The sequence below is a fragment of the Rhinoderma darwinii genome, chromosome 1 (genome assembly GCF_050947455.1).
Source record: "Rhinoderma darwinii isolate aRhiDar2 chromosome 1, aRhiDar2.hap1, whole genome shotgun sequence".
NCBI classification, from domain to species: domain Eukaryota; kingdom Metazoa; phylum Chordata; class Amphibia; order Anura; family Rhinodermatidae; genus Rhinoderma; species Rhinoderma darwinii.
In genome coordinates this window covers 526,994,779-527,007,955 of record NC_134687.1, presented here as the reverse complement: position 1 = coordinate 527,007,955, position 13,177 = coordinate 526,994,779, and the positions used below count along the sequence as shown (strand labels likewise).

General features: G+C 38.1%; 1 protein-coding gene across 1 annotated transcript in view; it reads right to left on the bottom strand.

The window, feature by feature from the left end:
- Positions 1-1,532: 1,532 nt before the first annotated feature.
- LOC142682658 (uncharacterized) overlaps positions 1,533-13,177 on the bottom strand; it is a 44,009-nt gene continuing 32,364 nt past the window's right edge. Inside the window, exons 6-11 of the mRNA XM_075847318.1 lie at positions 11,012-11,190; positions 7,964-8,121; positions 7,304-7,346; positions 5,428-5,614; positions 3,965-4,100; positions 1,533-2,207 (exon numbers count right to left, since the gene is read on the bottom strand). Of these exons, the coding sequence (XP_075703433.1) occupies positions 2,108-2,207; positions 3,965-4,100; positions 5,428-5,614; positions 7,304-7,346; positions 7,964-8,121; positions 11,012-11,190 (803 nt within the window). The 3' untranslated portion in view covers positions 1,533-2,107. The remainder of the gene's footprint in view (positions 2,208-3,964; positions 4,101-5,427; positions 5,615-7,303; positions 7,347-7,963; positions 8,122-11,011; positions 11,191-13,177) is intronic.

Genomic DNA, 13,177 nt, shown 5'->3' with positions numbered 1-13,177 from the left:
CATCCACATGCTGGGTAAATGCTGAGTGGAAAAAACGCTCATAAATTGAACTGTGGTGCGGAATTTCATTCTGCAGCATGTCAATTGTATTTGCGTAAATTCTGCTTATTTGTTGCGGGTTTTCCACATTGAATTCAATAGGGAGGTAAAACCAGCAACAACTAGCAGTTGTTGCATTTTTTACGGCGGGTTCGCAGCAATTCCACAGAAAAAAACGCAACTCAGAAAAAATAAAAAAATCTTATACTTACCCAGGAGTCTGTTTCTTCCTCCAGGCCGGCCTCCTGGGATGACGTTTCATCCCATGTGACCGCTGCAGCCAATCACAGGCTGTAGTGACACAGGCTGTAGTGGCAGTCATATGGGATGAAACATCATCCCAGGAGGCCGGCCTGGAGGAAGAAACACAGACTCCTGGGTGAGTATAAGATTTATTTTTTTCTGCCGACAGTATGCAAACTATATAGGAACGAACGATGGTATTAACGATTGTTTGTCCCCATACAGTTTTCATTGGCCCATGTAAGAGGGCCTTTAAATGAGCGCCAAATGACCTGTTATATAGTCAATTGGTGCCCCTTATGGGAAGAAATCTGCTTCAAATGGGTCCTTTAGAAAAGTCAAATAGCTCTTAACCAAAATGGTACAAATCTGTTAAAAGAAATATATGAGGAAGTTGCTAAAAACAAATAATTTCCTAAACATTTAATGAAAAGGTAGCTCCATGATTTTTTTTTTGGTGTAATTTTTCCACCACTAACATTAATTTCTGCCTCTGGTAACACAAAAGTGTTGGTGGAGCATTGACACAAATGACAGACATGTCGGGATAATTAGAGAGTAATTCTATTGGTTCATTTAGCAATCTGTGAGCGGACAAAGATTAAATAAGGTCGTTATATTTCTTTAAATATTTGTCGAAGCTTCAACAATTTCTGCAAGTTTATGGAGGTCCTCTTCTCCATTCTTTCTTTAACCTTAATCCCAGTCATGATTTGTCTTTTTATAATACTGGATATGGTTGGGAGCATGAGGTAAACCATAGACTAGTAGTAAATGAACTGGTAGCATTGTGGTAGAAAGAAACTAGTCGTGCCGAAAGTTCATACTGTCACGTCATAAAGGGGCTAAATGCGGATATATGAGCCGGACCCATGGCAAACATTTTCTCGATGCAGCCGCTGCAGGGGAAATGTAGCATTAAAGACCAAGCAACCAGATGGATGGCTGTCCATGTCATGCATAAACGTGCCAGGTCCACTCGCGCTGGCACATAGAAGAGAGTCCCTAGTGGTCCCTAGTGGTAACAACTTTAATGAATGAAACATAATTGCAATAAACTGTTTTTTTTCTATTTTATACCATTTTGCAGTATTCTGAAAAAAGCAATGCAAACTGATTGATTTTCAATATGGTTGTGATATATATATATATATATATATATATATATATATACACACACGCACATAAACACACACATACATATGAATACACTTTCTCCTCTAGATATTCATACTCACTAGGACAATAAATGAAGTGTATGTTATTTTATTTCATGACCAGTCAGACATATTTTGTAAAAGGACTAGTTGCTAAATAAATGACTAGTTGCATGATTTGATTTAGACTGAAATAACAAAAAAAGTCAAATTTTCATTTCACCTAAAGGCCTTGTACAAAAACGCTATATATTTATTTGGCTCTATGCTGTACATGAGATTCATTCCATGACTTGCAGAATAGCACTGCTATGTATTTGAGATGAAGAGTCAAGTACTGTGTAGAATACATTCACATCAGTCCCTGGGAGTTCACTGGATTTCATCTTGTGACATACAACAAAAGCTAAGGTTGGGTTCCCACAGAGCAGATTTGCTGCAGATTTTTTGCATTTATTTTTTAGCCAAAACCAGGAACGGAACCTAAACAGAAGAAATATATAAAGAAAGGCCTTATAGGTCTCCTCTCCTGGATCCAATTTTGTTTTTGGCTGAAAAAACACATACAAAATCTGCAGCAAATGCACTCTGGGAACCCAACCTAAGGGGTCAAGATGTTATTTGAATTATTTAGTCCTGATATGTGAAGAAATGGTAGTCTAGTTCCTTCACATTCTAGTCTCTTCTAGCGGTCGGCTCATGAAATCTTGAATGGCTTGATGCAACGGTAGCCACTTGTTTATTGATATCTTCAGAGCTGTAATCCATCTGGTAAAATAGTAATTTATGTTATTGCTACAGAAGTGGGAACACACAAGTCCTTTATCTAGCATTATATTGTATGTAATATACTGTACTATAGTTACTGTATGGTCAACCAGTTTATGTATAAAACTATATAATGTTTAGAAATTGAAATACCTTAGTATAAGTATTTTACATTTGTAAATTTTAAGTGAAGCGCATACGTAGATTAGAGAAGACCCCATAACTAAATATTATTTTATACCACCACACACTATTCGCAAACCTGTTACATGTTGCCTCCTCTTCTTCCCATCTCTTGTAGGAGAGGTCAGGCCAGCGTTCACCTCCATTGTTTAATGCTTTTCTGGTAGACGTGGATAGGGAAAGCCTTGTACAGGTTCAAGCTGCCTTACGAAAGATGGATGGGCCAACCTGAGCTGGGACCCCAACCTCTCCATGGACTCCCAACACAGCTGCATTGTGCTTCCTAATCTCTACCTTTGATCACCTTGTTATTAGCTCCAAAATTCTGTGCTGTGTACATTTTTTGTATATCTTCATAGCAATTTGAAGTTCCATTTTTCTGATACAGAGCTCTAAATCCCCTGTATAGACCGATTAAAAGTGTAACATTCTGGCTTCCTGTCACCAGAGGGAGCTTACTGCATACCACGTTATTATTGAGTTCATGCGGTTAACTACTAAACTCCCTCTGTTAGATTAAAAACATAATAGAGGGAGTTTAGTAGCTTACCGCATACTGTTTATGCAGTGAACTAATAACACGGTATGCAGTAAACTCCCTTTGGTGGCGGCTGCAGGAAGCCAGAATGTTGTTTTAAAAAGGCTCTGTCACCACATTATAAATTCCCTATCTTCTACATAATGTGATCGGCGCTGTAATGTAGATAACAGCAGTGGTTTTTATTTAGAAAAACTATCAATTTTGACCAAGTTATGACCTATTTTAGATTTATGCGAATGACTTTCTTAATAGACAACTGGGTGTGTTTTTACCTTTTGACCAAGTGGGCATTCTGAAGAAGTGTATGACGCTGACCAATCAGCGTCATACATTTCTCTCCATTCATGTACTCCGCACAGCCTGATCTTGCGAGTTACCAAAGTGTCAGGATTGTGAATAGACATCGCGTCCTGGCTGGAGGTGATGTCTATTCGTCAGGACACTTCAGTATAGTTAATGTGTGAGTAAGTGACAGCACATAGTGATCTCGCAAGATCAGGCTGTGCGGAGTACATGACTGGAGAGAAGTGTATGACGCTGATTGGACTGAGTGGTCAGCGTCATACACTTCTCTTTACAACGCCCAGTTGTCTATTAAGAAAGTAATTAGCATAAATCTAAAATTGCTCATAACTTGGTCAAAATTGATTGTTTTTCTAAATAAAAACCACTGCTGTGATCTACATTACAGCGCCGATCACATTATGTAGGAGATAGGGCACTTATAATGTGGTGACAGAGCCTCTTTAAGTCTGTCTATGCAGGGGATTTAGAGCTCTGTATCCGAAAAATTTAACTCCAGATTGTTATCCAGATATACCAAAAAATTATAACAGAATGTTAAATCTATTTAGAGTAAAAAAAATGGTGTGTTAGGGTGGACATAAAAAAAAAGTGGTTTTCTTGTAGCAGCCTATAAAAGTGTTTTTACTTTGTATAGCATTTATTACTTCCAATGTGTAAAGTGATGTATCAATGCTCTTTTGCTGACTTACACAGTGTTATTGGCCGTCATTGGTAATATGTTACTTACCGTTTGTTTTCAGCTGCACTTCCAGCGCTGAGATAGAATGCTTTAAATTCTTCAGACGGAGGTCTGAGTTCTATAATGCAGCGTCTTGAGTTCAGCGATTGCTCACTGACTGTATATCCTTGTAAGTAGATGCCACCTTTATATAAGAAGGAGAGAATTAATAACAATATTCAACAACTATCAGGTAGAATGGTAAAATCCTGTCTCACTACCTGTCAGCATTATAAAGCCTAACAATATATAAATTGCTTATATCTATAATTCATGTTCTGGAATTGAATCCATACCTGGTAGTTTTCTAAACTTCAAAATTAAATAGTGACCCCCAATTTTAAAAAACAGTCTATAGTCTATGAATAGACTGTTGTAGATTCTGCTGGTTGGTAGCTGAAAGGGCTTCTGAGATATACTGTTATTTGCATAAGTGCTAAATGTGCACATGTTCAGAAGATTATTCACTTAAAAGCACTGACCGGTCCACTATTCTAGATTTGGGAGCAGTACCTCTTAATAGTAGCTAATACAATTGTGAGATGTGATTTTGAGATGAACAATAGTCGATCTAGAGCCACTACCGGACAACTTATGACCTATCCACCGGATAGGTCATCAGTATATAATCGGTGCGGGTCCGACACCCGGAGACCACATCGATCAGCTGCTTCGGTTGCCTGCGGGCACAGGATGTCATTGCGTAGTATGCAATGTACGGAGCTGTAAGCAGTGTGCTCTGTACATTGCATAGCGGCAGTGCTGCCGAACTGCAGCTCTGCTCCTATTCACTTGAATAGGAGCAGAGCTGCAGTACAACTCGGCCGCTATTCCATGACCGGAGCCAACTGCTTCCGGCATGGACGTCTGGTGCTCGCAGGCAGCCAGAGCGGCTGATCGGTGCGGGGTCCGGGTGTTGGACCCTCACAGGTCATCTACTGATGACCTATCCGGTGGATAGGTCATCAGTTGTCTGGTAGTGGACAACCCCTGTCTGCAGCTGCGCCCTGGGCGTGATGTGAAGTCCGTCATTAAATCAAACTCCTAAGTAGGTCTGGAATGTGGCTGCTGAATCTTAAGGGGGACTGGAAAGAGGTTTGTGACACTGGCAGAAAAACCAGAGGTGGTGTGGTAGCGGAGGACCACCTGCTTTAAAAAGGAAGTCGGGGCATCTGTAGCCATTTTTTTATTTTTTTATTTTTTATTTTTTTTTTCGTTAACTTGTCTTTTTTTTACTTCTGGGGGAAGGGGGGTCTAGTTTATTCGTAGTTGATAGATCACTCTGATTATACATAAAGTAGCTCATGTACCAGAAACCTCTGCTCACTCCTGCTCTGCACTTTATGCACAATGCTGCATCCAAGCTGGCACATCTTAGGCTCAACATGTAATTTCCTGCTTCCCTCTTTTGTTTCTAAAAAAAATAAATCACAGCAGAGCTTAAAAATAAGCACATGTAAGATAAGCATTACCTAGAGCACTGTTCGAGCGAATGCTAGAGTAGAAATACAAGCAGCCGTCCTTCAGGATGCAGTAATGCTGGATCCAAGTATCCTTGTTTCTGTCAAGTTGATGCAGAAGACCTAAACACTCAGGGTTTTTGATGGCAAGAGGAGGAAGACTGATATTGTGCATTGTTACATCAACCCACACATGGTTCTGTAAAGGTAATACAAAAGACTAATGTGAACAAGTTGAAATAAATATTCTCTTCTTACCAACTGTACCGAAGAACACAGCGACAATCTTCCTATGATGTTCTTCAAAAACCCAATCTCTAATCCTGTCAAACAATTTTAACCAGGTATTATTCTTCAGGCAAACTAGTGATGTTTACCGCCATGGTATGACGGTATGAATCAGCCACTGGATGGTGGTAATGTTTGATCACTATTATTCAGTCATGGTATGGTGATAATATTTGGTCATTAATGAGAAGTATTAGTCGGTCTCTGCTGTATTATTTAGTTCTTGCATGGTAGTATTATTTAGTCACTATACAGTGAAGGAAATAAGTATTTGATCCCTTGCTGATTTTGTAAGTTTGCCCACTGTCAAAGACATGAACAGTCTAGAATTTTTAGGCTAGGTTAATTTTACCAGTGAGAGATAGATTATATATAAAAAAAAAAAAAGAAAATCACATTGTCAAAATGATATATATTTATTTGCATTGTGCACAGAGAAATAAGTATTTGATCCCTTTGGCAAACAAGACTTAATACTTGGTGGCAAAATCCTTGTTGGCAAGCACAGCAGTCAGACGTTTCTTGTAGTTGATGATGAGGTTTGCACACATGTTAGATGGAATTTTGGCCCACTCCTCTTTGCAGATCATCTGTAAAACATTAAGATTTCGAGGCTGTCGCTTGGCAACTCGAGATCTTCAGCTCCCTCCATAAGTTTTCGATGGGATTAAGGTCTGGAGACTGGCTAGGCCACTCCATGACCTTAATGTGCTTCTTTTTGAGCCACTCCTTTGTTGCCTTGGCTGAGTCTTTTATACAGGTGACCATTTAAGACAGCTGTCTTTAATGCAGGCACCAAATTGATTTGGAGCGTGTAACTGGTCTGGAGGAGGCTGAACTCTTAATGGTTGGTAGGGGATCAAACACTTATTTCTCTGTGCACAATGCAAATAAATATATATAATTTTGACTATGTGATTTTCTTTTTTTTTTTTATATAATCTATCTCTCACTGGTAAAATTAACCTAGCCTAAAAATTCTAGACTGTTCATGACTTAGACAGTGGGCAAAGTTACAAAATCAGCAAGGGATCAAATACTTATTTCCTTCACTGTATGTATAATTTAGAGGTATGCTCTACCTATTTATGACAGGGAAAATTATCTCTGAGTGCGGCCGAAACAGGACAGATGCCTATGGCATAATATTTATTATTGCCATCTGAATTGGTACATGTTAGCCTCCAGGAAGACAACCTATGCACCCTCCCCTCCCCCTTCTGTCAACCAGTACCCCCTGGTGTCCCAGGTGCTTTCATAGTTTAAAGTTACCCTTGATGTGGAGTCTCATTAACTGGGACTACAGAAAGGGTAGGTCACATGTATTTCAGTGAAGAATTTATATTTCTTGTCATTCTTTTCTGGATGACAATGAGCCCAAGAATGAACGTAGCCGAAAAAGTTTGGAGACCTCTGTTGTAAACCAAAGGCGTTTCAAAGTAGAACATAACAGAATCCTCTCATTCTTGGGATTGTCAGCTGCTGCAACCTGGCTGATCACATATTTATGACATGTCTAATTGACATTGTATTAGAGCATTTCCCTCAAAATCTAAACTTCAATTTGATCAAATAAATGCTATTAATTTTAGCTTCTTACCTGGTTAAGAGGATGTATTGCTTTATCCATTGCTTCCAACCACCTATAACGGAAAGAAAATGATTGCACCACTCATTAGATGCACTAAATTCTGCTGTCACCTGTAGGAAAATGCTATATGATGTATTAATACAATTCGACATGTGTATGTTCAATATACCTTTTGATTATTAATAATAATATTTTTTTCTAAATTTCTGTTAACTTTTTGCTAGTCATGTATGATTGCACTTATGAAGACAACAAATCGGTCAGGAGATGATATTAGGCTATATGCCTCTAGAACGAAGTATAGAAAACGTAAAATCTGATAGAGTAAAAGTTGGGAGCCCGCAATATTTTCAATAAAATATAAAATGTTGGATTGTCACATTGATTTGTATCAAATATGACTATTCATTAAATGAAAGAAAACGGCATGTATGATTGCACTTATGAAGACAACAAATCGGTCAGGAGATGATAATATTAGGCTATATGCCTCTAGAACTAAGTATAGAAAACGTAAAATCTGATAGAGTAAAAGTTGGGAGCCCGCAATATTTTCAATAAAATATAAAATGTTGAATTGTCACATTGATTTGTATCAAATATGACTATTCATTAAATGAAAGAAAACGGCATAACAACTGAAAAAAAATAAATCATAATAATATCTACCTTTTCATCTCTTGGTTGGATGTGGCACAAAAGTAGAATATTCGGTTTCCCGATTGTGGGACACATCTAAAGACAAATGGTTTCCCCAAAGTGGTATCAACACCAATTTCAGAGCCTTCTAATTTGGTCACCTCAAGAGGATAACATTTGCCTTCATCCTGCATTGAGAAAACATAAAATGCTTTGAAATTTGCAGCAAGATAACCAACTTCACCTTATATTTTAATATTTTGGTAAGGAATGTTTTTCTATCATTCTTCAATTAATATATATTACATACATATTATGGCATCTGCACTGTACAGGTCGCATCATCAGCGGAGGTCGTGGACTAAAATTCGATGTGGCATTCTTTACAATAAAGGATATCCATCTTGACCTACAACCCTAAAAAGCACTCCACATTGACATTCCCAAAACCCAAAATGTATGTAAAATATGTATAAGGCAGATTAGACCCTATAGTAGTAAAACAAAAAAGCGTAAGTTCATATCATATCACCATATACTACCGTCCCAGGATCGAAGGGCTACCTCCTTTCCATGGCTTTTAAGAGAGAACAGTGTCATATTTTCCTGTTTCCTCCCTGCTAACATTGCTGGGATTGTGGCTCAAGGGGCCCTATGCAGATTCCCGAAGCCCATAGGAAAAGGCCCGAATGTCCCTAGCTGATTCTCATGGGCCCCATACTTTGCTGAGCTGTCTTTATGGTATGTACACCATTGATTATATAGTCATATTGTTATAAACTACAGTGCTTTGTCGCCTGTTAGAGAGCTGTGTGCATGAAACAAGAATGACCTGAGCACTTTATTTTTCTGTTCCTGCCAGAGATTAAGATTTCTCTCTGTAACGGTAGTTGCTTGATAACGCAGGCATGTGGCATGTACACTAGCAGAGGTTTAGACATAAGCCTATTGCTTTGCTAAGCTGTTTACATAAAGTACTTAGGCTTACACCCAGGAAGTTTGAAACAGAAGCAGAACAAAGAATTTTATATACAGAACATACAATTGTACGCTACTGCCCTCATGGAGTTGAACAAAATAGTTAAAATCCTGTCTTTTATCAATAAAAGAGTAAAATATACCATGCAGTGCAAAAGTCAGAGACCGCCATTTTGTTTATTGAAAATTAAGGTTTACGCTCATTAAATTTAACACTATATTTCTAAGAGGGTTCTCAGCCCTGTTGCATTGATGTAGAGATCTATTTTATGCATTTCAGTGGCTGTATGGGATTAGAAAGGGGTTGAACTCAAAGACTTAGTGCAAAAGTTCATCCTACCCGCAAAACACCTAAAACTAAGCCCTCACCTTGTATATATGCACACAGGCCTATTACAAATATATGCTGCAGCCATATACTGTACATATAGATAATGTAGCTATAAAATGTACACACAAATAATACATTCATATACTGTATATATAAATAATGCCACCATTTACTGTACATATAAATGATGGTACCATACCATTTATATATAATTAATTCCACTATATACTGTATATGCTACCAATCTGTGACAGATTTAACATGTTTAATCTGATGGAAACCAGTTATCAAATTAAAGACTATTTAAATAAAAAAGCGTATCAGTGTGTTTTGTGTAACTTTGTAAATATGGTACTCTTTATTAAAAAATTATTTTACTTTTTGAGATACAGCTGCTCTGTATTCTCTATACAAAGCAGCTGTATCTAGAGTTATTCACAGAATCCGTCAGTCCCGCAAACCTGACCGCTTCAGTGTCGGCGAGTCCTGCGTGTCTCTGACACGCAGGATCCACCTGTTATCTATCACATCTAATTTCGTAACCTAGATGTAAAAGCTTACAGGTGGACCCTGCAAAATTAGGGAGAGCAAACTGAAGACAGATTTATATAGACTAATTGGCCCAGATCCATTGACTGAGGTTTCATATGCCAGTCTTAGACAGAGGCCTGCTGGAGTAAGATGCAACAAATTTATCAAGTTATTTATTAAGCTACTAAAGTGGCAAAAACCTGTTGATGAATCCCCCCATTGGCTCCAAAGGCTAAGGACAAGATAACCATTCTAGGTGCCCTATTTTAAGGCTCGCAGAGGGGTTTTCACTACACTTTACCCATGAAGAAGTAAAGCTGAAATGAGCATGGGAAGAAAATTTGTGTAGGCTAGCATATGTTTAAAACTGGCCTTTTTGAGAGTTGAAATGGGTTCCCAAGGTCTAGGGCCATAAAATAAAGCATTGAAATATCTTTCAGTAGGTCCTAATGCTCTATGGATGGATTTGCAGCTTTTATACCTGTATCTTGGGGCCACATTGGTGATCTCATAACTTTGTGGGATAATTTATATGACCATAGGTTAAGAAATATTATAAAACCCATTCAGTTTAGAAATTTTGTGTTTCGCACCATAGAAAAAGATGTCTACATTTGTTACTATTTCATACACGACATGTAAAAAAAAACTACATCTGTACACATAGTCCAAGAAGAAATCATAACCAATATCAGTGTTATTTCTATGTGCTGGGAGGACAATCCAGATTGTAAATGTTATGATTTCATACTATAAAACCTCAGTGATTCAAGATCCCAAACTTAAATGAACACTTGGAATGTTGTTCTATTCTCATCTAGAAAACGTGATATTTGCTTAGCTGTGTAAAACACTTCTAATATAGAAAATATTCTAAAATATTTTTTTGAAAAATCCAGCAATTATTACCTTTTTAAATTGGACATCAACAATGTAAAAAAAAAAATCCAGTAAATCTTCTCATAACCCCCTAGGCAGTGTGGCTTATTTCATTAAAGTTTTATGCTTGTTCCAGTTGCTAACCTGCTGTTAATATTTCTGGCGCTTTTTCTTCCACATTTGGACACCTAAAATCCCAGAAGTTAGTCATTTTAATATTGAAATTAATTTGTTTTTCATGACTGCAAGATGATTGTAAATTCTTATTCATTGGGTACCAGTTTAAAGTAATGTTACTGTATTTTAATTCAGTAAAATGAATTGGTGACATAAATTTAAATACAACATGTATTAATTACCTTTTTATGCTTGTAATAGTGTAGACTTCCATCATGTTTGAGAACAAACCACCTCTTTCTCCATCCTTTCAGTAATCCGGAATGGGTTCGCTTATGTAAATAACCTCGGCATGTTGGTCGGGGAGTATTCGGAAACCGGCTGATGTCTGATCCAACAACTAGGGTCAAAACATCAGGCCCTGAAGAACATATAGGAATATACTATGTCATATTTTAAAAAAATGCTCAAAAATTCAGTACAGTACAAATATGCTGTGTTGGTATTTGGCAAAGCATTATAATGTCAGATTATTTTATTAACTCAATGGCATGCACTAGACCAGTGTTGCTCAAGTACCCCTAACAGGCAGGGTCAGAATGGCCCAACAGGGGATCCTTCGATGGGCCGAGGTGCTGGCAATATAATAGGACCAAAGGTCCAGCAAAAGACAACCCAATATGAAACTGACTTAGAGCCAATCACTGGCTGCTAGGGACAATTCTTAGAGGTACATTCACACATTTATTTTAATAAATGTATTCATTATATGTCATGTGTGCACATGATAATAACATAATTTAGGATGTTATTAAAAGTGGACATACACATGTAATGTATAGTTTGCTGGTACTCTCTGAGAATCGTTTCCTATGGTGGCCTTAAAACATGCCAGTCCAAGTGCCAACAGTTCATGTTTTCAGGATTTCTTGAGGGTTACACAGGTGATCCCAGTATTGTCAGAGCATCAAGAATTGCTACAGGTGTTCTCTCTATGGGATAGCCTAAAATTTTGACCTGTTGGGAAAACGTAAAGACTTGAGTTGAGAAACACTGCTCTAGGCTATACAAACTGAACCAAACCACATAGCAGGGCATGATCAAATATGGAATGAATAAGACATGCATTATTAGGTACACAATAAGACTTACAAACCCAGGGTAAAAGAATCATAGCATAACACATTCCCCCAAAATAAATTTACTATTTTACTTGTGACCATTTCAAGACAAACTAATCCAAGCCATTTCAATTTTGACAAGCAGTTGTGCAGTAAGAGAAAATAATGGCACGGGTAAGATGTCGATAGCAACTAAGGAATGAAGTTGAAGAACCAAAGAGGACGACCTAGAGGGAAACGTAACATTGAACATAAAAAAAATACAATATCTGAGCTCAACACTAGAAAGATTTCACAGGAATATGACCCTAAATTTTAATCAATGGGAACAGTCCATAATTGAAAGTTGTAGGGTGGACAAAAAGTCTAAATGGCCCAGAGGTCACCAAAGAGTAAAGAAATTACCCTCTTTGCACATAATCAGTGAGACGGAAAAACCCCCACTGATGAATGAGGCTTTTTTTCTTTGGAGATCAGTACATTTTAATAGAATTAATCTAAAATTTATGTGAAATACTGTAACATAGTCAAATATAGTGTGTATATAATTAGAGCTGATTTGTTTGCCGTTAGGTTAGGACAAGTAGACCATCCAAGTTTGAGACTAGGTTCATTTAAAGGTGTTGTCCTAACTTCATTTCAGAATGTAGCAACCCCGGTGATCAGTTGTTATCTCCAGGAAAATGAGTATGGATGGGTGACTATGGAATACATGACCAGGCAGAGTCAGGGGCATAGCTAAAGGCTCATGGGCCCCGATGCAAAAGTTTATATCCCCCCCCCGCAAACTACTCATGGCCGACGGTCAGCAGCTTACAGCTGCATCGCTGGGTCTCCTAAGTGAACAGAACAATGCAGCGCTAGCAGCCAGGGGCATCACTAAAGACTTAAAATGTCAGGGGACATAGCCCCAATACATATGTGCCCCCCCCAAAAAAAGTGTGTGTGTATAGGAGACAGCATATCTATAGCACTACGACCCTATAAACTATGGATAGGATTAGATACATTGGCTCAGCAGACAGTATCACACATGATAGGATTAGATACAGTGGCCCAGCAGACAGTATCACACATCATAGGATTAGATACAGTGGCCCAACAGACAGTATCACACATGATAGGATTAGATACAGTGGCTCAGCAGACAATATCACACATGATAGGATTAGATACACTGGCTCAGCAGACAGTATCACACATGATGGGATTAGATACACAGCCCAGCAGACAGTATCACACATGATAGGATTAGATGCTGCGGCTCAGCAGACAGTAACACACATT